This window comes from Vipera ursinii, assembly GCF_947247035.1.
Source record: "Vipera ursinii genome assembly, chromosome: 5".
Lineage (NCBI taxonomy): Eukaryota > Metazoa > Chordata > Lepidosauria > Squamata > Viperidae > Vipera > Vipera ursinii.
Genome location: NC_139518.1, coordinates 41,422,046 through 41,446,460, shown reverse-complemented (window position 1 = coordinate 41,446,460; position 24,415 = coordinate 41,422,046). Strand labels below are relative to the sequence as shown.

At 39.7% G+C, this 24,415-nt stretch overlaps 1 protein-coding gene across 18 annotated transcripts in view; it reads right to left on the bottom strand.

The window, feature by feature from the left end:
- Window positions 1-344, bottom strand: part of KIF1A (kinesin family member 1A) — a gene marked incomplete at its 5' end in the record, with an annotated part of 86,380 nt that extends 86,036 nt beyond the window's left edge. For all 18 annotated transcript variants that reach the window (XM_083363485.1, XM_083363499.1, XM_083363500.1 and 15 more), the window contains one exon: window positions 239-344. In XM_083363485.1, the coding sequence (XP_083219611.1) occupies window positions 239-344 (106 nt within the window). The remainder of the gene's footprint in view (window positions 1-238) is intronic.
- Between the last annotated feature and the right edge of the window lie 24,071 nt (window positions 345-24,415).

The following is a 24,415-nucleotide window of genomic DNA, read 5'->3' as shown; positions in this document are numbered from 1 at the left end:
ATTATTAGGAAATGGTATCATGGAAACAAACATATCAAAATAGTTAAATATTTTTCCCACAGGACAAAGCTTGGTACAATTTTATGAAAGATTAAATTATACTATCTGTATAGTAAATTACAAAACCTCATTGACTAAGCTGTTTCACATACCCTCTTTGATTAATATCAATCACACACGGAAGAGGCTCAAATGCAATTTGAAGTATCTAGTAGAAAATGATGGAGAAGTTACTCACTTGTGGTGTTTCCTGTCATTTGTATGATGCATTTGGAATCCTTACTCATTTCTCGGGAATTGAAAGGACGCACCCGCACTGCCACTTTTACTGAGGCTCCTGCCATCCTGGTGAGCTGCAGATTTTTATTCTCTTCCTAGGATTTTACTCCTCAAAATGTCCTAGGAAGGAATTAAAAAGGTGTGTAAAAAGTTTTCATATACTGAGTATGTGAAAGATTCATATATTATTTATACCTTCCCTGGTGCCCTCCAAATGTGTTGTGTGAGTGCAGTTGCTAGAACTGTTAGCCAATCTAACCTTTTCTGATAATGGATTTGAATTCTGACTTGCAGTCTCAATATAAGTGGAGAACATTAGAATTTCCTAAAGAATGAGAATTAATAAAATCTTCTCCCAAAGGTACTAATGCATTTTTGTAATGTATGGGATACATTACATTACATTCTGGCAGTTGAAAAGCAAAATGGCCATAACAAAACTGAAGAAACATATTCCAACATGTTAATTTAGTAAGGAATATTTAACAAGAGTCTCTATGGTACTGGTTACTTTGCAGATGCCCCCATGACCCAGTTTTCTAGAGAGAACCTCTTTATTTTTTGACTAGCCATGCACCGGCAACTGGAGAAAGGGTGGGGGTGGGAGAGAATAAATGACAGGCTGACCAGCTTTAGGGGCCTCCAAAAAAGTTGATCTGGCAGCTGCTTAAAAAAAGCACACAGGTTATTGACAAAGGTGTCACTGGAAAACAGCAGCCTTTGCTTTATAGCCTCTGAAGTTGTGCACACAAGAAGGCAGAAAGTGGTTTCTGTCATGTATTTTTAGTTTGAGGAACAGAGGCTATGTGGGTATTCTCTTTCTGCCCATCTTTCTGATACTTATTTAGTTTTTTAAAATGTAAAATTGAATTCTCCCTAACGTTGGCCAGGGAGATGTCATAACATTCCAGAATTATATAAGACTGCTCAAAAGGAAGATCTCAACATAAGTCTTTTTCCCCCTTATTTTTTTGATGCCTTTTACAAAAGCTGGCATAAAATCAAAGAAAGCCTACCTTCCCTGCATTATCCGAATAACTGAGCTAAGCCTCCAAGGCCCACCTCGACTCGTTTTCAATATGAATAATTAAGTGAGCTAAGTGAAGCACTCAGTTAGCTACATCCAGCATCTTCTGTGGAAGCTAGGAGGTATAAGAGGAGAAAAAAGGAAGACTCCATAGGGAAAAACCAGGATATCTGTGCTGCAAAATCAATTGCTGCTTCCAGGCAGACCTTTTAATGTTAATGGGTCATTACCAGATACTGTCATCATCCTTCAGTCACCATGCCACATTGTATAATCTTTTCAACCATTGTTTTTTCTTTAGAAGATTGATGTGTTTAGTCATGAGGACTGGGAACAGAAGTGCAGGTCTCTGAAGTTTCAGGAATCCACAGCACTTTGTTTCCACCATTTGGGAAGGTTGACTTAGTTCATGTTTTTTAAACTCCCGTCCATCCACCAATCCTTCCTGAACACCCATTTGTGTCAATATGTTTTAGAACATTAATGTCTGTGTTTCAGATTTCAGATTTCCCATATACAGAAACTCCATTTGAAACTAGTTCACATATTTCATTACAACTTCTTACTTTTTAAATCACAGTGCAAGAATTTCCTCTGTATATACAGACCTACAAATGAAGATTATTTATAAAGCATTATAAATTGGCAACTTGACATTTATTTGTGCATTAATGCCCCATAGTTGTCATCATAAATCCTGTGCTTGCCAATTTTATTGTGAACAGTAGCAACTTTCGTTAAAAAAAATGGTACCGTACTTTGGTATTATAATAGACAACTCAGCAAGGTGAAAAGAACCCTATATATTTCTAGCATTTCTAGAATATAAAATACATTTTTTCACAAGAACACATACTTGCTTAAAATTATTACTGTGATCTGAACAGAGAGGGAAAATAATACCCAAATCACAAAATTCCCACTGGTTGGGGGATTAATGCACTTAACAGAAACTGCATGGAACTTGTACTGCTGTTCAGCATTCAGTCAAATTAGGACAAGAAAGAATGTAATACAAAATAACATTTCAGTCAAGACACAGCTGTCACGCTTCTCTTGGCTGACAAGGCAAAGCATTGCAATAATATATTACCTACAGTATGCCATGAACATTCAGAAAAGTAGATTTATTGTGGCAAAACAATGAAGCCATTACAAAAGAATACAGCTACTGCAAGTATTTATAACACTTGGTGTTCCAATTTGCTGCACTTATTTCTCCTGTGCTTAAAAGCCCATCAACAAATCTCTTTTAGGCAGGAGATACAATTTCCATCTGTTCTTTATTTTGGCAAAAACCTGATTTAGTGTCAGATTGTTCATTTTTGACTGTAGAAGGACTTTCATATCATCCAACATATTATAAACTATATGAGCCATCCTAAATTCATATGAAGTCTGCATTCCAATAAAGTACAAAAGTGAGGTATTTTCTTTAAAAGGATTTGCTATAAAAGGCCTTTCATTCCTTTAGTAACTTAGAAAAAGTTATCTTTTCAACAATTTTGGAGAAATCATAATTATTTAGAGATTTAGTTGCTTGTATATTGTTCCTGATTCATAGAATCATAAGAGTTGAAGATTTTCTAGGATATCTAATCAAACCCTATCTAATGCTGGAACTAAATGTAGGATATACCTCCAACATTTTGCTCAAAACATGGGCAAATTTAAGCAAAAGGCATTTGCCCCCAACTTCTCCCTTTCTGAGATGATGAAGTTTTATTCCTTTGGGAAAATGTAGGCAAATCTCCAGGACGAGGAAATCAAGGAAGAAATGGATTTTGGGATAGAAAAGAGCAAAGATTAAATTAGCCCCACGTTAAAGTTTGGAACTTCCAGAAGAACAAAAAGTAAATTGAAATATGAAAAGTAAATTGAAATCTGATCCAAAAGATCTGGGTAAAAAATAAAGAACATCTACAGTACATACAACAGCACTGAATTTAATCTTTATTTTATTCATGCTGCAATTATTTTTATGTCTGCCTAATTTAAAAATCCCTTCATGGATTACTGCCTTGTCGTGGCGAAGGGGCTTGCGTAATTCAATGAAGCTATGAGCTATGCCGTGCAGGGCCACCCAAGACGGACAGGTCATAGCAGAGAGTTCTGACAAAACGTGATCCACTGGAGAAGGAAATGGCAACCCACTCCAGTATCTTTGCCATGAAAACCCTATGGACAGTACCAAAAGGCAAAACGATATGATGCTGGAAGATGAGCCCCTCAGGTCGGAAGGCGTCCAATATGCTACTGGGGAAGAGCAGAGGGCTAGTACTAGTAGCGCCAGAAAGAATGAAGCGACTGGGCCAAAGCCGAAAGGACGCTCAGCTGTGGATATGTCTGGTGGTGAAAGGAAAGTCCGATGCTGTAAAGATTTTTTCTCCATAGGAACCTGGAATGTAAGATCCATGAATCAAGGCAAGCTGGACGTGGTCAAACAAGAGATGACAAGACTGAACATCGACATCTTAGGTATCAGTGAACTAAAATGGACAGGAATGGGTGAATTTAATTCAGATGACCATCAGGTATACTACTGCGGGCAAGAATCCCTCAGAAGAAATGGAGTAGCCTTCATAGTCAATAAAAGAGTAGGAAAAGCAATACTGGGATACAATCCTCAAAATGACAGAATGATCTCAGTTCGAATCCAAGGCAAACCATTCAATATCACAGTAGTCCAAGTCTATGCCCCAACCACCGGTGCTGAAGAGGATGAAATTGACCGGTTCTATGAAGCCCGACAGCACCTTATAGAACTAACACCAAAAAATGATGTCCTTATCATCATGGGGGATTGGAATGCTAAAGTAGGAAGCCAAAAGATAACCGGAATAACAGGCAAGTTTGGTCTTGGAGTACAAAATGAAGCAGGGCACAGGCTGATAGAATTTTGTCAAGAGAATACGATGGTCATAGCAAACACTCTTTTCCAACAACCCAAGAGACGGCTCTACACATGGACATCACCAGACGGTCAACACAGAAATCAGATTGACTATATGCTCTGCAGCCAAAGATGGAGAAGCTCTATACAGTCAGTAAAAACAAGACCAGGAGCTGACTGTGGCTCAGACCATGAGCTTCTTGTTGCAAAGTTTAGGCTTAAACTGAAGAAAGTAGGGAAAAGCACCAGGCCAGTCAGGTATGAATTAAATCATATCCCCATGGAATATACAGTAGAGGTGACAAATAGATTTAAGGAATTAGATCTGATAGACAGGGTGCCTGAAGAACTATGGACAGAGATTCGCAACATTGTTCAAGAGGTAGCAACTAAAACCATCCCAAAGAAAAAGAAATGCAAGAAAGCAAAATGGCTGTCTGAGGAAGCTTTGCAAATAGCTGAGGAAAGGAGGGAAGCAAAAGGCAAGGGAGAAAAAGAAAGATATGCCCAATTGAATGCAGAATTCCAGAGAATAGCTAGAAGAGATAAGAATGCCTTCTTAAATGAACAGTGCAAAGAAACAGAAGAAAACAATAGAATCGGGAGGACCAGAGATCTTTTCAAGAAAATTGGAGAGATGAAGGGAACGTTCAATGCAAAAATGGGCATGATAAAGGAACAAAATGGCAGGGACCTAACAGAGGCAGAAGAGATTAAGAAGAGATGGCAAAATTACACAGAAGAACTATACAGGAATGAGCTTAACGTCCCTGATAATCACACTGAGGTGGTCACTGACCTCGAGCCAGACATCCTAGAATGTGAAGTGAAGTGGGCCTTAGAAAAGCTGAGCAACAACAAAGCTAGTGGAGGTGACAGTATTCCAGCTGAGCTATTCAAAATCTTAAAAGACGATGCAGTAAAAGTGCTACACTCAATTTGCCAGCAAATTTGGAAAACTCAACAGTGGCCACAGGATTGGAAAAGATCAGTTTACATTCCAATTCCAAAGAAAGGCAGTGCCAAAGAATGTTCAAACTATCGCACCATTGCACTCATTTCTCATGCTAGTAAAGTTATGCTTAAAATCCTACAAGCTAGACTCCAGCAGTATGTGGATCGAGAACTACCAGAAGTACAGGCAGGATTTCGAAGAGGCAGAGGAACCAGAGATCAAATAGCCAACATACGCTGGATCATGGAGAAAGCTAGAGAGTTCCAGAAAAACATCTACTTCTGCTTCATTGACTATGCTAAAGCCTTTGATTGTGTGGATCATAACAAACTGTGGCAAGTTCTTAAAGAGATGGGAGTACCAGAACATCTTATTTGTCTCTTGAGAAACCTATATGCGGGCCAAGAAGCAACAGTGAGAACTGGACACGGAACCACTGATTGGTTCCAAATTGGGAAAGGTGTCCGGCAAGGCTGTATACTGTCGCCTTGCCTATTTAACTTATATGCAGAGCACATCATGAGAAAGGCAGGGCTAGAGGAGTCAAAAGTTGGAATTAAGATTGCTGGAAGAAATATCAACAACCTAAGATATGCAGATGATACCACTCTAATGGCAGAAAGTGAAGAGGAACTGAAGAGTCTCTTGTTGCGAGTGAAGAAGGAGAGTGCAAAAGTTGGGTTGAAACTAAACATTAAGAAAACCAAGATCATGGCATCTGGCCCTCTCAATTCCTGGCAAATAGATGGGGAAGAAGTGGAGGTAGTGACAGACTTTATTTTCCTGGGCTCCAAGATCACTGCAGATGGGGACTGTAGCCAAGAAATTAAAAGACGCTTGCTCCTGGGGAGGAAAGCCATGGCAAATCTAGACAGCACACTAAAAAGCAGAGACATCACCCTGTCAACAAAAGTGCGTATAGTCAAGGCTATGGTCTTCCCAGTTGCAATGTATGGCAGTGAAAGTTGGACCATAAGAAAGGCTGAGCGCAAAAGAATTGAGGCCTTTGAACTTTGGTGCTGGAGAAGGCTCCTGCGAGTCCCTTGGACTGCAAGGCGATCAAACCGGTCAGTCCTAGAGGAGATCAACCCTGACTGCTCTTTAGAAGGCCAGATCCTGAAGCTAAAACTCAAATACTTTGGCCACCTAATGAGGAGGAAGGACTCACTGGAGAAGAGCCTAATGCTGGGAAAGATTGAGGGCAATAGAAGAAGGGGACGACAGAGAATGAGGTGGCTGGATGGAGTCACTGAAGCAGTAGGCGTGAGCTTAAATGGACTCCAGAAGATGGTAGAGGACAGGAAAGCCTGGAGGAACATTGTCCATAGGGTCGCGATGGGTCGGACACGACTTCGCAACTAACAACAACAATTTAAAAATACTGCATTTTTCTGACATTGTTCAGCCATGAGAACTGGCTGGGGGGGGGAATATGATAACACCCTCCGTATCCCTGAAACGTTGTTTCCAAAGTAATATTTCAGATGATTCTCCTCTGCAAATGTCATCCAGACCTTTTTTTTCTTAAAAAGTATTCTAACACTTAGAAGGAGTATTTGGGGAGGGAATTAATTAAAGACTTATCTTTCCAATCTAGCTGCAACCTCGAAAAGGATTACTACATGCTACAATATTTTGGGTACCTTAAATTTGCTTACTAAACAAATATTGAAACTGGAATTATTTGGGGCAAGATGCTCCCATTATTGGATGTAATGAATTAATGTGGAAAATGAGTTGGCGTTGATGTCAATTTTTACACAATGTTAAACTGTTGCCCTCCAGAGGTTGTTAAACTCCAACTCCTAGTTGGCATGGCCTATAATAAAGGATGATGGGAGAAAGAGTTCAGCAGCATATCTAAGTAGACAATTTCTGCAGAGAATTTGTGTTAACTCATCCTTTGTGTTCTGAGCTACATCACTTTCGATGTTGCTGCCCAATGAACACAAGACAGATACGTATCACTGGACAGGGCTGAGTAATATTATTCCATTTGCTAAGTAGAAAATAAAAAACAATAAAAATCTTACCCGCTCAAAATATCTAAAAAAATAACCAGACCAAAAGCAGACAAGTTAAAAGAATATTATTTGCATGGATCCTACTAATTAAGATAATTACATCAATTCTTTTCTGTCTAACTATATTGCCCAATCAGCAAAGCTATCACTTCAGCAGAAAGTTTTTAGAGTGAATGAAACTTTGTAGACCTTTTTGAACTGCCAGGAAGATCCCAGATTCGTGTGTGTGACTTACAGCCAGAGCCATAACTGAAGAAGAAGGAAGGGCTGGCTCCTTTTTGGATTTTCTGCCTCCTCCACCCCCAAGTCTTTCTTATTGTTGTTGCTTTACAGTACAGTAGCTCTTCTGTTTTGTTTACAGAGATAACAGGTAAAGAAAAGAGATAGCATCCTATATACAGTAAATGCTCACTAAGAAATCAATTTGCAACCATAGAGGAAATATGATACTGTAACATGACTAATATTTGGCTGCATAATTCAGTTGTTATTTTACTCCATTCAACATTGCTATTTATTTATTTCTTAGCCTATACCAAGTTGCTATGGTTAAGTGAAGTAAAAGTAACATTCCTATTCTGTTGAATTTAATAAGTAGAAATAATTAGGGAGAAGTGAGTCTAGAAATAACCCAGTTCAATGCCATGAAGGGCTTTATAAGTAACCACCACCACTTTGAATTGCACCGAGAAGCATCCAAGCATCCACTACTCAAAAGGGCCCTTGCCACAATATTTTAAACCAGCAGCTGCAGCTCTGGATGATCTTCAAGGACAAACCCCACATACAGCGCGTTGGGAGATGACTAAGACATGAGTGACAGTGAAAATTGCTTCCTTATCCAAGAAAGGACACAACTGGCAGAAAATATGAAGCTGTGCAGAAAGACATCCTAGCTATATCTACCATCTGTTTGTTGCACACCCTCAAATTGCGCACCAATTTTGATTGGAATAGTGCCCAATCTGTACCCCATTCCAGAAAAGGCTACAGAAAGTTCCTAGAACCACATGGCCACTTCCCGAATCTGGGGAGGGAAAAACTAATCCGGTTCTAAAACTCAGAGCCAATCAGTTTTGCTATATTAAGCTGAAGCCAGTTCTTCCCCATCCGAAACCCATGACCTCCAGACGCTAAGATAAACTCCACATCCTAGGGTAGAAATGTAAAAGCTGGGTATCATCCGCATACAGGCAAATGATTTCACTCAAAGGTTTCATGTAGATTTTAAACAGGTGCTGAGCCCTGAGGCACCTGAAAAGCAGAGGCTGCAGGCTAGACCTCTTTCCCTATCATCAATGCAGATTGGACTGGCCTTGATAGAATGAAGAGAACCAACACAACACAGTGTTGCCCATTCTTAATCCCAAAGCTTGTCCAGAAGAATATCATGATTGCTGCTGAGAGGTCAAACAGAGCCAAGATGGATGTACTGTACCAGGCACATCTCACTTTCACCAGAGAGCATCCACAAGTTTAATCAATGCTATTTCAGTCCCATACTCAGGTCTAAAATCCGACTGAAAGAAGTCCAGTTAATCCACTTCTTTCTTTCAGCATTCTCTGAAAATGCTTCATGACCACCTTCTCTGGAAAGTAGTTGATAACTGTAAGCATGAGTGGCTCTACCAATGGCTTCTTGAGGAGGGGGAGCACCATCACTTCCTTAATTGATTGTGGGACCACCTCCTCTCTCAATGAATTATTAAACACCACCAGGAGTCACAGAGGTTTAATATACAGGTGGCCAAGCTTACAATACTGAGAATTCAATTTACTTCCACAGGACTAAAAGGTTCAAACTCCTCCCAGGTAACCAAGCTCAGAGCCTCAAAATCCTCCAGAGGACCTACTCAAAGCTACAGTCCAGCTTGGAATAAATCCAAGCAATTTTATCTAACACAGACATGTCAAACTTGCAACGTCACATGACGTCACACAACGTATTGGGACAGTTTTGCCATTGCAAAACTTTGGCACCACTGATCTAACAGATGACTAGCATATTATTTATAGCAATCTTGCAGATGAACCTCCAAACAAGCCCTCTCCAGGAGGGCCCATATTAACTTGAACAAGGCTACCAGACAATTATCTATGGACACAGTAAGTGTGGAAAAATATGGATATTTTACTGCATGCTAGGCATTTCTTCTCCCATTTCATCTCCTTTTGTTCCTCTGTAAACCAAGGAAATATTCCGGGAAGAGGGCGGCTGTATAAGCACTATCCATCCAAGGTCTCCAGTGCCTCCCCATTCCAGGCAGCAAGCAAGACTATGTCTGGACTGTGAATCAGACCTTTACAAACAACCTGCTCTAGAGTCAATTGGGGCCCATAGTCACCTAGAGTTGACTATGGGCCTAATTAAATAGGTCCAGCCTCCATATGATGAAGAGGAGCCCCAGGAAATTGCAGGGCAACCAGAGAGTAAACTCACTATGATAATAGTTCACCCAATTCCAGATCACAGCGCCACTGCCTCAACAGAAAAAACAATCTGGCATATGACTTTTGTCATGTGTCAGGTCCTCAGTGACCTGAATGAGCTCCATGGCTGTCATAGTGGCCATGAACTCTTAAGCTATCTCAGACTCTGTCACCAGAAAAAGCAGGAAAGCAGGTTAAAATCCCCTAGTACTACAAGCCTGGGAAACTCCACCACTAGCCTAGCCAAAGAGTCCAGAAGCTTCACCAGAGAGGTTGCTATGCAGCAGGGCGACTAGTTTAATAGCTACTATCCCACCTAATACTTATGGATATTATTAATTTGAATGACTCAGATGGCATTCCAATTCGCCAATAACAAAATGTTTCCAACTATTTTCAGCAGATGGCATTTCCAGTCTAATTAAAATCTCAGGAGGAAATATCACAATTTATTTTGATCATTTCTTCCACTGCCCAATTATTTTTAGTCTCTATGCTTTTGTTTCCTCTCATACATTCTTAAGTGTAACATGAGGATCTTTTTATACACATATGGTTGCATTGTTATTCCCCTTATCTTAATGATATCCTTTTAAATATTTAAAATTTGAAATATTTGTTCTCCTTCTCTTTTGAAATATTGCCACTTTGTTTGCTCGACATACAAAATGTTATCAGAAACTCGACATAACATTCTAGCTGAGGCAAATCTTTGCTAACCCTGTACAGCTCATTCCTTTGTTTAACATAGCACCTGCCTTTTTTGCAGCCAATTCACTCTATTGATTCAGATTATAATTTGTTTTTTTACCCAGATCATTTTTATGCCATTAAGAATTAAAAGTAGGGGAAGCAGCCTTAGCTTAACAGCAGAGATGCTTTACATATATAATATCTGAAGCTAATTCTCAGGCATTTCCAGGAACATCTAATACTATTCAAACTATCTAATGTTAGCTTAGGTGGACCAACAATATGACTCAGAATAAGGCACTACTTTACATTTCCACTGCTTCTCTAATATGAGCTGTATATTATATTTATGGATCAAATGTATATAATGAATACATGTAGAGAGACAATGTCTATGAATATAATTTAAATATTTGCAAGGTACAAACAGAGTTTTTGACTTTCTACAATGAGATCAAAAGGTAATACAATAAAAAGGAAATATAATACAGCTATAGGCCTGAGACCTGGAATTGCTGCCATATATACTATTTTCTTGTTAGAATGCAGTTAGCTGAAGTTAACTAGTTGTATTTAACCCTAACCTAATAGTTTATCAATAATTCTAGTCCTGCTCACCTGAAAAGCATGTAAGACTCAGAACGTGTAAACCACTAATCTTAGCCTAATTGGGGACATCAAGAGACACATTTTTTTTTTAAAAAAAAACAGGAATTAACTGCTGTCAACTAGAACTACGAGGGCAATTCGGAAATAAACTTCCATTTGTTTATCAAAGACAGACCCTCGCAGATACAGAACTTTTATTATATATGTTAGAAAACTACAAAACTAGAAAATTACATTACTTTTTGACATAAACACCATTTAAATTGAGGCACTTGTCATAATGTCTTACAAGGTTTGAAATTCCTTAGTAGTCGCTGGACACCAAATCTGGGCTGTGTATGTGTGTGTGTGTGTGTGTGTGTGTGTGATCAAATACATCCCAACAGAACTGCTTCAAAAGTTCTTGGGTGCGTCTAGCAGTGTGCAGGCGAGCATTATTGTGAACCAACACCACACCAGGTGGTGCCATAGAAAATCCCGCCAACTGTGAAGATGCCAAAGGAGTACTGCTAGTGAAGTTCATGGAGTGTGGTTCGACCATTAATTCAAAAGTCTACTGTTAAACGTTACGAAAACTCAGACGAGCCATCCATAACAAGCGTCGGGACATGCTGACTTCCGGTGTGGTGGTGGTTCACAATAATGCGCACTCGCACACCACTAGACACACCCAAGAACTTTTGAAGCAGTTCTGTTGGGATGTTTTCGATACACACACACACACACACACCCATAGCCCAGATTTGGTGTAGAGCAACTACTACTGAGGAATTTCAAACCTTGTAAGATGTTATGACAAGTGCCTCAATTTGAATGGCGATTATGTCAAAACGTAATGTTGTAATTTTCTAATGTGTATAATAGAAGTTCTCTATCTGCGAGTGTTATGTCATTGATAACCAAATGGAGGTTTATTTCCAAATTGCCCTTGTATACCTCTAAATTTCTGTTTTAAATTTGATCCATTACATTATTTGAATTTCTGATAATTAAAAACCTCCTGAATTAATTTCTTTGCATTATGTCTTAGACTGGCAGCTCCATTAATAACAAGATAAAATATTGTATAGCTAGAACAGGGGTGTCAAACTCAATTTCATTGAGGGCCGCATCAGCATTGTAGTTGCCCTCAGGGGGCCGGGTGGGTGTGGCCTACTGGGTGGGCGTGGCTAGAGTGCGTATGGCCTACTGGATGGGCATGGCCAGCTCTATATCATTGGCATCAAGGGTACCTATGGGGGCCTGGGCAGGAGTGGGACAGTTCTGAGGGTCTCTGGCAGAAGGAGGGTCTCTGGGCCAGGGCCAAGGCAGAGGGGGCCGTTCCCTCACTGTTTCCAGGATGGCTTCGCGGGCCACATGAAACCACTTCGCGGGCCGCATCCGGCCCCCGGGCCTTGTGTTTGACATGTCTGAGCTAGAATGTAACCTTGTCAAATGGCTATTGTGGATGAACTCTCACTTGCATCTTTTAGAAGAGTCAAGAGTTTGTGCTGAAAAATGAATATGGTCACTATTTCAGTGGCATTAAAAGGTGAAGCAAAACAAAATTGAGACAAAAAGAGCAATTATAGAATTCTATTCTATATAGTGATTATCTATTGCTCACTGTACTGCATGAGGCTTACAACCCTAAGTTGACCTTCCTTTTTCCTGATGGTGAGAAAAGCAGACAGTCATTAATTAACCAAAAGGTACCACAAGCACTTACACCAGATTCACAATGCTGAAGATACTGTTGGCAAATGTCTGCCCAGTTCGGGAACTATAGCATGCACATACTAGTTTAGAAAATTATTATATTTAGTTCTACTTGTATTTCTATCTAACTATTTATATCTAGGGAGTACAAAGCATTCCCTTTCTTCATATTGCCAAACCCAATTGTGCTATACTTCAAGAAGGGAAAAACATGTGTTACTCAAGAGCTAGTACAATAGCACAAATCAATATATTCAGCCATATTTCTGCAATCGAGCTGTTCCTAAAATGGCCTTGTGTCACTTTTTATGAGACCTTGTAACACCCCCTATATTTGTCCTTCCAGAAATATCACTTCTGTTACGTATCTTATGCCTAGAAGATTCCAAAATTATTGTGAAAGATGCAACATTTTTTCTTGAAAGCAAGATTTCCATTTTCTCATCAACTTTTCCACTCTCTGGAACTATCAGACAGTGGATGTATTATTCTACAATGTATAAACTAGGTGATGTATCTAATCATAGTACAAATGCTAATAGTTTAAATTTATTCCCTTTTGCTTCCAAATTCAACCAATTTACATCATTGTGTTGTGTGTATTGTTTACATGTAAGGCTTCTTAAAAATTAGTTTCAATGCCACCAGATATTTTTCTTTAACAGAGAAGAGCGTAGTTTTCATGTTGCATACAATAAACACTCACTAGGAAGGTACAATAGGACCCTGAAGTACTGTAATATCAGCATATAATCCAGTGTTGATTCTGTTGTTACAGCAGTGCAGGCTCTAATTCATGTAAAATGGCTGACATGATATATCAGCCGGTCCTTCACTCACACCAGATCTTTTTTTAAAAAAAAGGTTCTGAAGACTTTTTTCCTTTCTCAGCTGTGTCAGATGACACAGCACTCACTTTTAGTCAACTACATTTAGAATTGCTCCAACATAATCTTATAATATAGCATCTTTAAATGGTTTACCTGTCTTACTGTTTTCCTCTAAAATGCCTTGGAATATTTTTGTAGAACATCCATAAAGAAAATAGTATTATAAATACCTGGCCTTTTGACAAGCAGATATGAATAAACCAATCTGTTATCTACAGGACAGACATTTTGAATGTTCAACACCACCCCCTCCTTTTTCAAATAAAAAGTGTGCTTAGGTCCAGCCCTGGAATTAAGTTAATTGTGGCGATTATTGCAGCTCAGATATGCGTTTCATGGACTGGCAGGTTTCTGCTCAGTCCTCATGACTCTGCATTCTCTTTATGGCCTTAAGTCACAGCCACTGGTGCAGGCTATGTGGGGTGGGGTGGTATTTATTACCAATGTTTTTCCAGGCTGCATGTATTTCAGAAGCTCACCTAACAAACAATCTACTACTAAGAATAACAGTATAAGATCAAAAGCCTAAGACCTGCCCAAAGGGAAAGGGTGTCTCCCTCTTTCTGATGGATAAAGAAGAATGACGGATGATGAAAGAGCACAGGAGGCTGGACTATACCAAAGGCCTTATACTGGGTGTTTTATTTCTCAAAAAAAAAAAAGCTCAAGCCAAGGACATCAGCCTTGGCATCTGATTACTTACATGGTCCACAAACAATTTCTTTTGCTAAGAGCTAGTACCCCACCATTTTCCATTTTCTTTTTTCTGCTATCCTTATTGGCCATGACATCACTCATACACACACATGGACGTTCAAGCCCAATGCTCTGCTTTTAATTGGGGAAAAAAGAAAAATATCCGGGATTGTGTTGCCTTTTAATTCCTCCTGGAAAAAGTGGCTCGGTGCAGAGCTTGGTGACTAGACAAGCACACACACACACACACACACACACACACCACTGTTTCTCGACCTCAATGAATTCAAAAAAGCATCGCCAGGAAGGCGCTCCATTCCATTGTCTTTCCTTGAAACCAGGCCAGCGATGAGGAAGAGCGATGCGCAACTAGACGCTGCATTCACTGCAGAATGCCTAAGATCCGTGGCTCCAGGGCCGCCCACGCCCACGCGGATCTGATCCCCCTAGGAGCCAGCACTGCGAAAGAGGAGGGCGGTAGCTCCGGAACCCTACGGGACGATGGAAGGGCTGCGGCTTACCTCAAAGGCTTTCTGCAATCCGTTCTCGACGGGGAGAGGCTGGGGCTGGCACTACCATTGGCAAAGCTCCGGCTGTGGTTCCCACCGGCTAGCAGAGCTAAGGGGCGTCTCGCGGTCTTCTCTGGCTTTTGGTACTGATGCTGCGCTCTCTGGGGATGCGCGATTCCTGCAGGTTCACTGAGCGCCCCGCCCACTAGCCCAGCCCGCCGTTTGATTGGCTGAAGGACCAGAACAGCCTGTTGACCGCAACCACTAGGAGGAGGAGCTTGGCTTGGGTTAGGGCGGCCCCCTTGCTGCAGAACTGCGTCTTGTTGTCTCAGGGGAGAGCCGTGGAAGATGGGGAGGGAAGGGGAAGAGATCTTTTTCTCCGCCCTCGGTAGGATACAAATGTACCCTACTACCCAAAGCATTCGGGTAATCTGTTAAAAGGCCATCCCATCTTCCCTGCTCTTATTTTCTCCATAAAACCAGAAGTTACCTGAGTCATTCCCGGCTCTTGCCTTGACTATGCAAAGACCACACCAAAATGTTTATGATGCTTGAAAATTCAAGACATATCCCACATCACCCTTAAACACGCAGGGGCTGCATCTTGTCATAATTTGTCTATTATAGTCATTTTTGGAGGCCACCAAATTGCCGTACATTTGAATCTTCAAGAAATCCACTTATTCTGAATGCAGCATTGAATTTTATGAGTTCAGTTCTGCACAATTTATTTCTGAAGGTAGAATTCAAGGCAGAAGGGGTAAATTCTAGTTTATATATCTCTTTCTAAAAAAGAAAATTTGGCAAAACAACTAAAGATTAATTATCTTTGTATCTAACAAATGTCATGTCCATCTTGACAAAAAAGCAATTCATTGAAGAAAAACAGCAATCTCAAAATCAGCAATCTACATTTTCTTCCAGAAGAAATGGTTCCAAAGTTCTAGACCAGGGGCAGGAAACCTTGGCTCTTTTATGAATCATGGACTTCAACTCCCAGAATTCCTGAGTCAGCTGACTCAGGAATTCTGGGAGTTGAAGTCCATGAGTTATAAAAGAGCCAAGGTTGCCTACCCCTGTTCTAGACTAAGTTAAAATAGGGTTGAGTAATTTAACATTCAGGTATCATATTGTTTAATTATTATAACAAAATATGATATATGAACACCAAAATTATGTATGTGACACAGGTTTCAGTTATCCTGAGTTATATGAGCCCAGGCAGTAAGTAGCAATCTTTTCCCCAAAAACAGCAGAAGAAATGATGAAGAGGCCCTTCTGGGCAAGAAAGCCCTGGAACTTTCTAGTCTGCCCCATCTCTGAGTTTGACTCTTTTGGGCTGAGAAAAATAGGGTAAGCTGCAAGAGCAGTGGCTGTTTCCATCCTTTGCTGGCGTTACCACAACATGCTTAAATGAATTAGTCCCATTTTTACAGAAACATGGAAAACTCATGGCAGAAAAAGACCAAGTGATCCATCGAGTCTACCCTTTGAGTTTATTTGTTTTTTTGTTTTTGTTTTTTAATTTAATTATTATTTGTAATTGTTATTTTGTTATTTTTTATTTTTCTTGGATGATGGCTATGTGTTTATCCCAAGCATATTTAAACTCAGTTACTGATGATTGACCCATTACCTCTGCTGGAAGTTGGATCCAAGATTCCACTACTCTTTCTGTGAAGTAATACTTTCTACATTACATTACCCTTCTTTCACTCTGAGATTATGTCCTGTGTTCTTGATTTTTGCTTAATACTGAAAATGCTGCCTTCTAGAATCCTGTTCATGCCATTAATATATTTAAAGGTTTCAGTCTTGTCCCCACTTTCCCTTCTGTTCTCTAGGCTGTACTTATTCAGTTCCTCCAATGTCTCGTGATACGTTTTGTCCCTCAGACCTTGCACCATTTTTGCTGCCCATCTCTGAACTCGCTCAATCTTAGCAATATCATTTTGAAGTGAGGTCTCCAGAACTGAACGCAAATGGATTCCAAATAGAATCTGAAGCCCTTTCTATACAGAGAAACTAGGATCTTCTTTTTCCTGCTGGGGGTATCTCTAGTGATGCTTCCCAGAATTCTGTTTGCCTTCACAGCCACACTGTTCGCTCATTTTGTCATCTGCTATGAGCACACCTAAATCTTTTTCTTCTGTTGTTCAGGCTATCATTCTAATTTTAATAGTCTGATTCTTTAATTTAATTAGATTAAAAATAATCTACTTTTCTGGCATACAGTACATTGAAACTTGACACTAACCAAATTAGTTACATTCTAGCCTACCCCGTCACCTCATGAAAAGCTGTATTCACAATAACCAAGGTTAGAGAGTTGGGCAAACACAACTAGTTGGTCTTTAACTCATCTCGTCAAGTATTTTTGTGATTGTAGTTCACTTTCTCAGGGCATTGGCAAGATGCAGTGGAATCAGTGGACAGTCAAATACAGCTAAATATTATTATGTTATAGGAAAAAGATGCTATATAACAGTAATTAAATGTACACAACATGCCTCATGACCTTTGCCTGAGGGCCAGAGCTCTCATAGTCAACCTCAATGCTCCTAGTCTGTCCATGTTGGTCAAGAAACAAGGTTGGAATTGAACCCTTTTCCTGGGAGTCCCTTAACCAATTGTAATTGGTTACTTAGAAAGACTTAAAACAGCATAAAGACCCATCATAACCACCCATCTTGTCCCTTCTCTCATCTGCTCTCTCTGTCTCTGAATGAGGAAGTGATGAGTTTGGAGTCCAGCTAGCACACACCAACCAATGAATAAGGAAGTGAGCAGACAGAGATGGGTGTTCTTGCTTTTCTAACAAGCAACAGAATTTGCCTGGTTACTCCTTCTCCTGCTCATTTTTCCAGCGTACACAGGCTAACCTCATACATTTCTGTTAGCCACCATTATTTCTTTGGTTTGGGCCCAGCTTCAAAATTATACTGAGCCACTGTAGTTTATAAATCATTATTTACAGCAGGAGTGGCACCATAGCTCCACTTTTGTGACTCCATCCTATATCAAACCTAGGTTTTTTATTTTATATTTTTATTTTACTTATTTTATTTTTAAAATTTATTGGCCGCCCATCTTACCACAGGGTAACTCTGGATGGCTTAACAATATTCATGATGCTACAAAGCTTCAATGAAACCCAAGGCATATATTTTGCATTTCATTCCTTTCTTAATCTGAAAAATATAAATATCCTGCTTCCAATGTGTTTCTGGATACCAATGTGTTTCTGAAAATGCCTCTTCAGAGTCTATAAAAAATGTAAATGAAAATCATAAGCATTTTTGTTTTATGGCTTAGATCTTCTGATTATCCAAGAAATCCGAAACGGTATAGGGTTTCCTGCCTGAGCAGGGAGTTGGACTAGATGACCTCCAAGGACCCTTCCAACTTCATTATTGTTGTTGTTGTTGTTAAATCAGTCTTAGTGTGATGTTTCATCCAGCCAGTAAGAGAGAACAAAAGTGGAGGTAACTTTCACTTTTCATTTCCTCTTTTCTATGTAGCTGGGCTAAGCCCAATTCCTTTGGTTGCATGGTTTAAAAGATTCAGGATAAATTGAATAAAGTGGTCATTTCCTTTCTTGGCCAGTGATCTCACCACTGTATGCCAGGAGCAGACAATGAAGCTAGGCTGGGTTTGTGCTGTCTGCAACAGCCACAATGCTCCTCCACCATGTCTCATTTTGTTTTCTTTTTTTATAAAAGCCAGTGTGTGTGTGTGGGGGGGGGGAATCTATAAAGCAAGCTTGGGGTCAGCAACACTGCAAATAGGTTTGGGAGTGGCTCGCCTGTTACCTTTGTGAGATAAGTAGTCGCCTCATTTGCTACCTTTGCAATTGGGGGAGGGGAAAAAGAACAAATATTAAAAATGTGACTTCAGTGGTTCTGACTTTTTAGCACCTCAGCTCCTACTGACCACAAGAGGTCCATATAGATAAAGAGGTAGGGATTTATTCTCTCTCTCTCTCTCTCTCTCTCTCTCTCTCTCTCTCCTTTGTCTGTGAGATTGCTAATCTCATGCTTTTCTTTCTGCCTTTGTTTCCAAGGCATGAATGCACAGAGGAGCTTTTATCTGTGCATGTGTGTGTGTTGTGTGTGCGTGCGCGCACGCATGTGTACACACTCACAGTTATTGACTCTCCTGTTTCCCTCCTCCCAATGGATCTCCTTAAATAAATCTTTCTATTAAAGTCATAAAGCTGTTTCACTAATTGTTCCTCACTAGATTTCTATTCTCAAAAACATCCACATATTAAGACACCACAAACATGTATTTTTTCCAACAGTAAGATGGCAACTAAAACCTTGAAAGGTGTCAATTTCTCAGGGCTTCTCTAGGACTTATCTTGATCTGGAGACATAATCCTTTGGTTTGCAGCTCCCAAACATCTGAACCAAAGGAAATAATTGAGAAATATCATGAATTTAGAAATATTTATTGATAGTATTTAATAATAAAATGCAAAATAATTTGTATGTTAAATCATAAGAATATAATACAGTATACTGCAAGTAGCTTCATTATTTCTTGAGACAGAGTTATTGCTATCATGGGCTACAAGTGTCTTTATATTTGTACCATCAGAACAGCACAGTCAAATATATTGATGGTTTTGTTGATTTGGAACATTATCAGCTTCTTACTGGTTCTGATCCCTGTAGCACAGGGGTGTCAAACTCAATTTCATTGAGGGCCATATCAGCATTGCGGTTGCCCTCAAGGGGCCGGGTGGGTGTGGCCTGGGTGGGCGTGGCTAGAGTGCGTATGGCCTACTGGGTGGGCATGGCCAGCTCTACATTGTTCGCATCAAGGGTGCCTATGGAGGCCTGGGCAGGAGTGGGACAGATCTGAGGGTCTCTGGCAGAAGGAGGGTCTCTGGGCCAGAGCCAAGGCAGTGGGGGCTGTTCCCTCACTGTTTCCAGGATGGCTTTGCGGGCCACATGAAACCACTTCGTGGGCCAGATCCAGCCCCCGGGCCTTGTGTTTAACATGTCTGCTGTAGCACCAAGAGTGGTGAAGTCTTTTCCAGTTCTCATCTCTTTCTTCCCCTTACATGAATTTGTCTCAATAGCAGTTCACTAATCAGATTTTTTGGTCAAATTTCTAGTTTCTGCACAATCAGTTCTTTCTATTTAACAATACAATAAAAGCTAAAGAAAACCAGAACACATGTGCAATATAAAACCAAGAGAACGAAAAGACTATTTGGTGAAAAGAAGAGATTAAGAGACACCATTAATAACTCTTTTCCACAAAATATGTCCACTCTTTCTGTGACAGCTTAATTCAGAGGCATATTCAAATAACAGAATAACAGAAAGAATAACAGAGTTGGAAGGGGCCTTGGAGGTCTTCTAATCCAACCCCCTGCTCAGGCAGGAAACTTTATACCATTTCAGACAAATAGTTATCCATTTTTTTCGTAACAACTTTCAGTGCTGGAGATTTGATGACCTGAGTACATTCTCACGGATCCTGTTAGATAAGATTCCTGTTTGGGAAGAGAGAGAATATTCATTACAGTGTAGAATGCAAAATCACAACCCAGAGCTATTTGAAGAAGCATCAGCAATTTCTGTTATGTATTTGCTACTATCGATTGGTGATCTGGAATTCTGCAGGCAAGATCTGCAGGCAAGCCCTTTTAAAGTGGCCACCAGCAGGTGTTTACAATGGTTGCAGTATCTTGGGATCATACGATCGCCATTTGCGACCTTCCCAGCCAGCTTCAGCAAAGTCAATTGGGATTTGCTTAACAACCATCACTTAACACCTGCAGTGATTCACTTAACAATCATGGCAAAAAAAGCTTGTAAAATGGGGCACAATTCACTTAACAATTGCCTTGCTTAACAACAGAAATTCTGGTCTCAATTGTGGTTGTAAGTCAACGACTAACTCTATGCGCACACATTCATATACATGCTCTCCTCCCATTTTTTCTCCACTCTAGCTGACGTTATGCACATACTTAAGGTGCTTTTTTTTTCTCCTGAGCGTCTCCTAATGCAAGCACAGAAGAAATTTATGGAAAGATGAATTTGAGAAAGGGAGAATCTTTCCAGAATGAACGTGCACGTTGTACATGGGGCACTACCAATTTGTGTATTGCTTTCTTATTATTAGAAGTGCTCTCTGGCCAAAGCCCATCTTTTTGGAATTTGTCACTTAAAGTACTCTGACCAAAAGCAATCTTCTGGCAATGCAAACATGTTTGTGCCATAAAATTCCTAAAGTGATCCTGCGGTGCCAACTACTGGATATATCTAGTTGCTGTACAATAATGTCTTCATGTAATGGAAAGTGCATTATTACTTTCAAATTCCACATCAAAAGGAAAAAAGAAAAAGGCTTTTTTTAGGACTCCAAGTAAATGGCTACCAATAAAACTATATTACATCATTAAGACATGCAACACAAACACATGCACACATATATAAAAACAAGTAGCACTTACAGCTACTGTGCTATAATCATTATTTAATGCATTTAAATGCATTTAAATGCATTTTTGCTGGGCCTCTCCTATTCATTCAAGGGTACTGTACTAGAACAAGAAACTAAAATGGAACCACTTCTATACAGCTCAACATTTAGCTACATTTAAATATATGCTGGGGGGGATGTCTAATTTGAAACTATGAGTAAAATTGATAGGGTAGGGGGGAAAACTTTGCATATTCATAATCACTCGGAAGTAGTTCTTCATTTCACTTGTATGTAAGCCAAATACTTTTTTTTCATACCATAACATGAGTGCAGGTTGCATGCAGGTTGAGGATCCCACTAGTTTATTGTTCTCACAGTCAGGAAATTTCTCTTGCTTCTTTCTTTGATTAGATTCCATCTATTGCTTCTTGTCTTGCTTTCTGGTGCTTTGAAATATAGATTGATGTCTTCTTTGTGGCAGCCCCTCAAATATTGGAACACTGTTGTCAGATTGCTCCTAATCCTCCTTTTATTTCCAATTGATCTTCTGTATCTAAAATCCTTTGTTTTAAAGTTAATTTAGCCTGAACTGGTTAAATAGCTTCACAAAAAAGCCATAGTAGTTAAATAAAAGTCCTAAGCATATGAGATAAGTTCTAAACCCAATTTAAAAGATCAAAGAGGCCTTGATCCATTTGGAGCTAAGAATCTGAAACTTAATAGGATGTCCAAAGACTGCTTTCTTCACTGGACTGCCTGAGGACCAAGTTGATAATTTTTGCATGGAGGAAGGAAAAAGGACTCAATGGACAGGAGGACCATTATCTGTGGACGCATGTGGATACAAGGATAAAAACTGGCAATGCCAGAATCAAAAGTTTCCAGATTAGAAAGAACTGTATAAAAACATATTTCAGCTGCTTCTCAAGCCCATCAAGAGACCTGTCAAGTTTCTATTAACCAGAAATGTCCAGAAAGGGGGCAAAAAAAAAAAAAGACAAGAGGATGGCCATAATCAAGAAATTGAAGTTTCCCCCTTTTTCACATAGATGGTTATATGTAAAAAGAGGCGGGACTTTGATTGTATGGTTGCAGCAACCATGTTGACTGTTTTTTATTTCCTCCCATTAACTTAGAGGGACTAGAAGATGTCCAAGATCCCATCCAACTCTGTTATTCTATTAAGACAACAGCATGGATAAATCAGGCAAAAGGAAAGTGATTTTATGAAGGCATAATAATAAGAATGTTAGCTAAATTTTATTTCAAATTAGCTGTTTTTGAAAAAGGCAAGACATTGTTACATTCTTATCTTCTGTAAAATCTTTTAAAAACTAGATTTTAAATATTATTTTTATTTGGGACTCTTTACCTAATTTCATGCAGAACAAGAGACAGATCAATGGATGCCTGTACAAGAGGGCATGTACAGTATAGCATGTAAGTATAGTTCCATTTTTCTTTACTCCATCAAATAGATTTGCTATAAGTCATGTGTGCATTTCTTATACCCACCCCCATTTATCACATGACAGTGATCATCTCTTTGTTTTCTTCCAAACTTAAATGTTTGCTTAGCTTCGAACTTACTTTGTACTAACAAAGAAGTGCAGAATAAGAATGGAATCAGTCAAAGGGCAGTTAATCACAGAAGAGACTGTAAGGAGGCAGCTGGTCTAAGTAGTGAATTGTTTAGAAATCATAGTATTTTTAGAACAGCTTTTTTACGACAAAAAGCAAAGGAAGATCTGAGCTGCACTAGAAATTGTTACAAAGTTCTTGGGTTATGTATAGAGTTGGGAATATCACCAGAGAAGTTTAAGGACATTCGAATGTATTCAAATACTTGTATTTGTCTTGCAAGTAATTTGAGTTCTTCCTCACGGCCATATTAACAAACAATCTTCCAGTCCTTGAACTAACCAGAAAATACACTAATCTAAATTACCCTTCATTGACAGATGAGCCCTATTGCACCTATTTTCCTTCAGGCTAGCAAATGATTCTGTCCCTACAGTTTTCATGTGGGATAGGTTAACTGGAAGATTTTGCTTCTCCTCTCCTGGGGAGGGGGGGGCATAAATAATCTCTTTAGAATACTGTAGGGCAAGGCCAGGCAGGTGCCTGGGATGGAGTGTTTGATACCTTCTAGGATGCCTGACTGACACATTGCAAGCACAGAAGCGCTCCATGCCTGTGACCCTACTTGGGCTATTTTTGAACAAGGGTCTAGGACTCTAGACCCATGTTCAGAAATAACCTGAGTGATATGTGACAGGTGCAAAGAAGGTGCTTGGAAAACATCAGAACAGCTCCTTCCTGCTTCATCCCATACTCTTCTCCCATGCCTGCAACCTGTCACTCAGTTGTGGAATGTAATGGGACAAAGTAATCGGTAAATGCTGCAAGGGAACAGCAATGCTGCTGACAAGTAGAAACAGCTTATTGAAGTTTAGGCAACATGGCATTATGCCAGCATAGAAATAGAAACAAGAAACAGCCATGCAAAACTCATTATGATTAAACCTGTAATGCACTCATTGATAATGAATATAGAATATACCGGTAGCTGGCAGATCCTGGCTCTCTTTGGCAGTGCAAATAATGTTCTAAGGCAACAGGGTCTATCAATATTTTTTAGCACTAAACTCGTACATAAAAATATGACTTTAAAACTGGAACAGCTAAATACAATCTTATTCTGTCTCTGCTGTGGATTGGGAATGAAACAAAGGCAAGAGCATGGAGAAATGTGATTTTAAAATGGCATGCGGGACATTATAAATAAGGGGTGGTGAGAATGAGTTTTTTGGAGCCTCTGGATTGATTCTAATAACAATGGCCACTGCCCCCTTCTATGCCCTTATGACAAGCATGTCACGAGTAGATATAGGAGGGGCGCTTGTTGGAGATGCAACTGCAGGAGTAGGAACTCTTTGTGACTTTAATCTGTTGATATCAAAAGGAAAGGAGCTCCCTCTTTGTTCCTCTCCTTCTCTCCTCTTAATTTCTCCTTATTAGAAAATTGATACTCTTAGGCTCCCTTCATTCTGTTTCTGGATCCAACCCTCTCTTTGTCATTTCACACTGCAACCTACCCCAGATCTGTCCATTGTTGTTCAGACTGGTTTTCAACTTGTGTTTGGCATTTTTCTGATCATCATTGGATAGTCAGAATCCCTTTGAATACACTGACTAAAGATATTTGTGTAAAAAAAACCCAGAGAATTTTGACTAATCTAGCCATCAATCTAGCCATCTAATC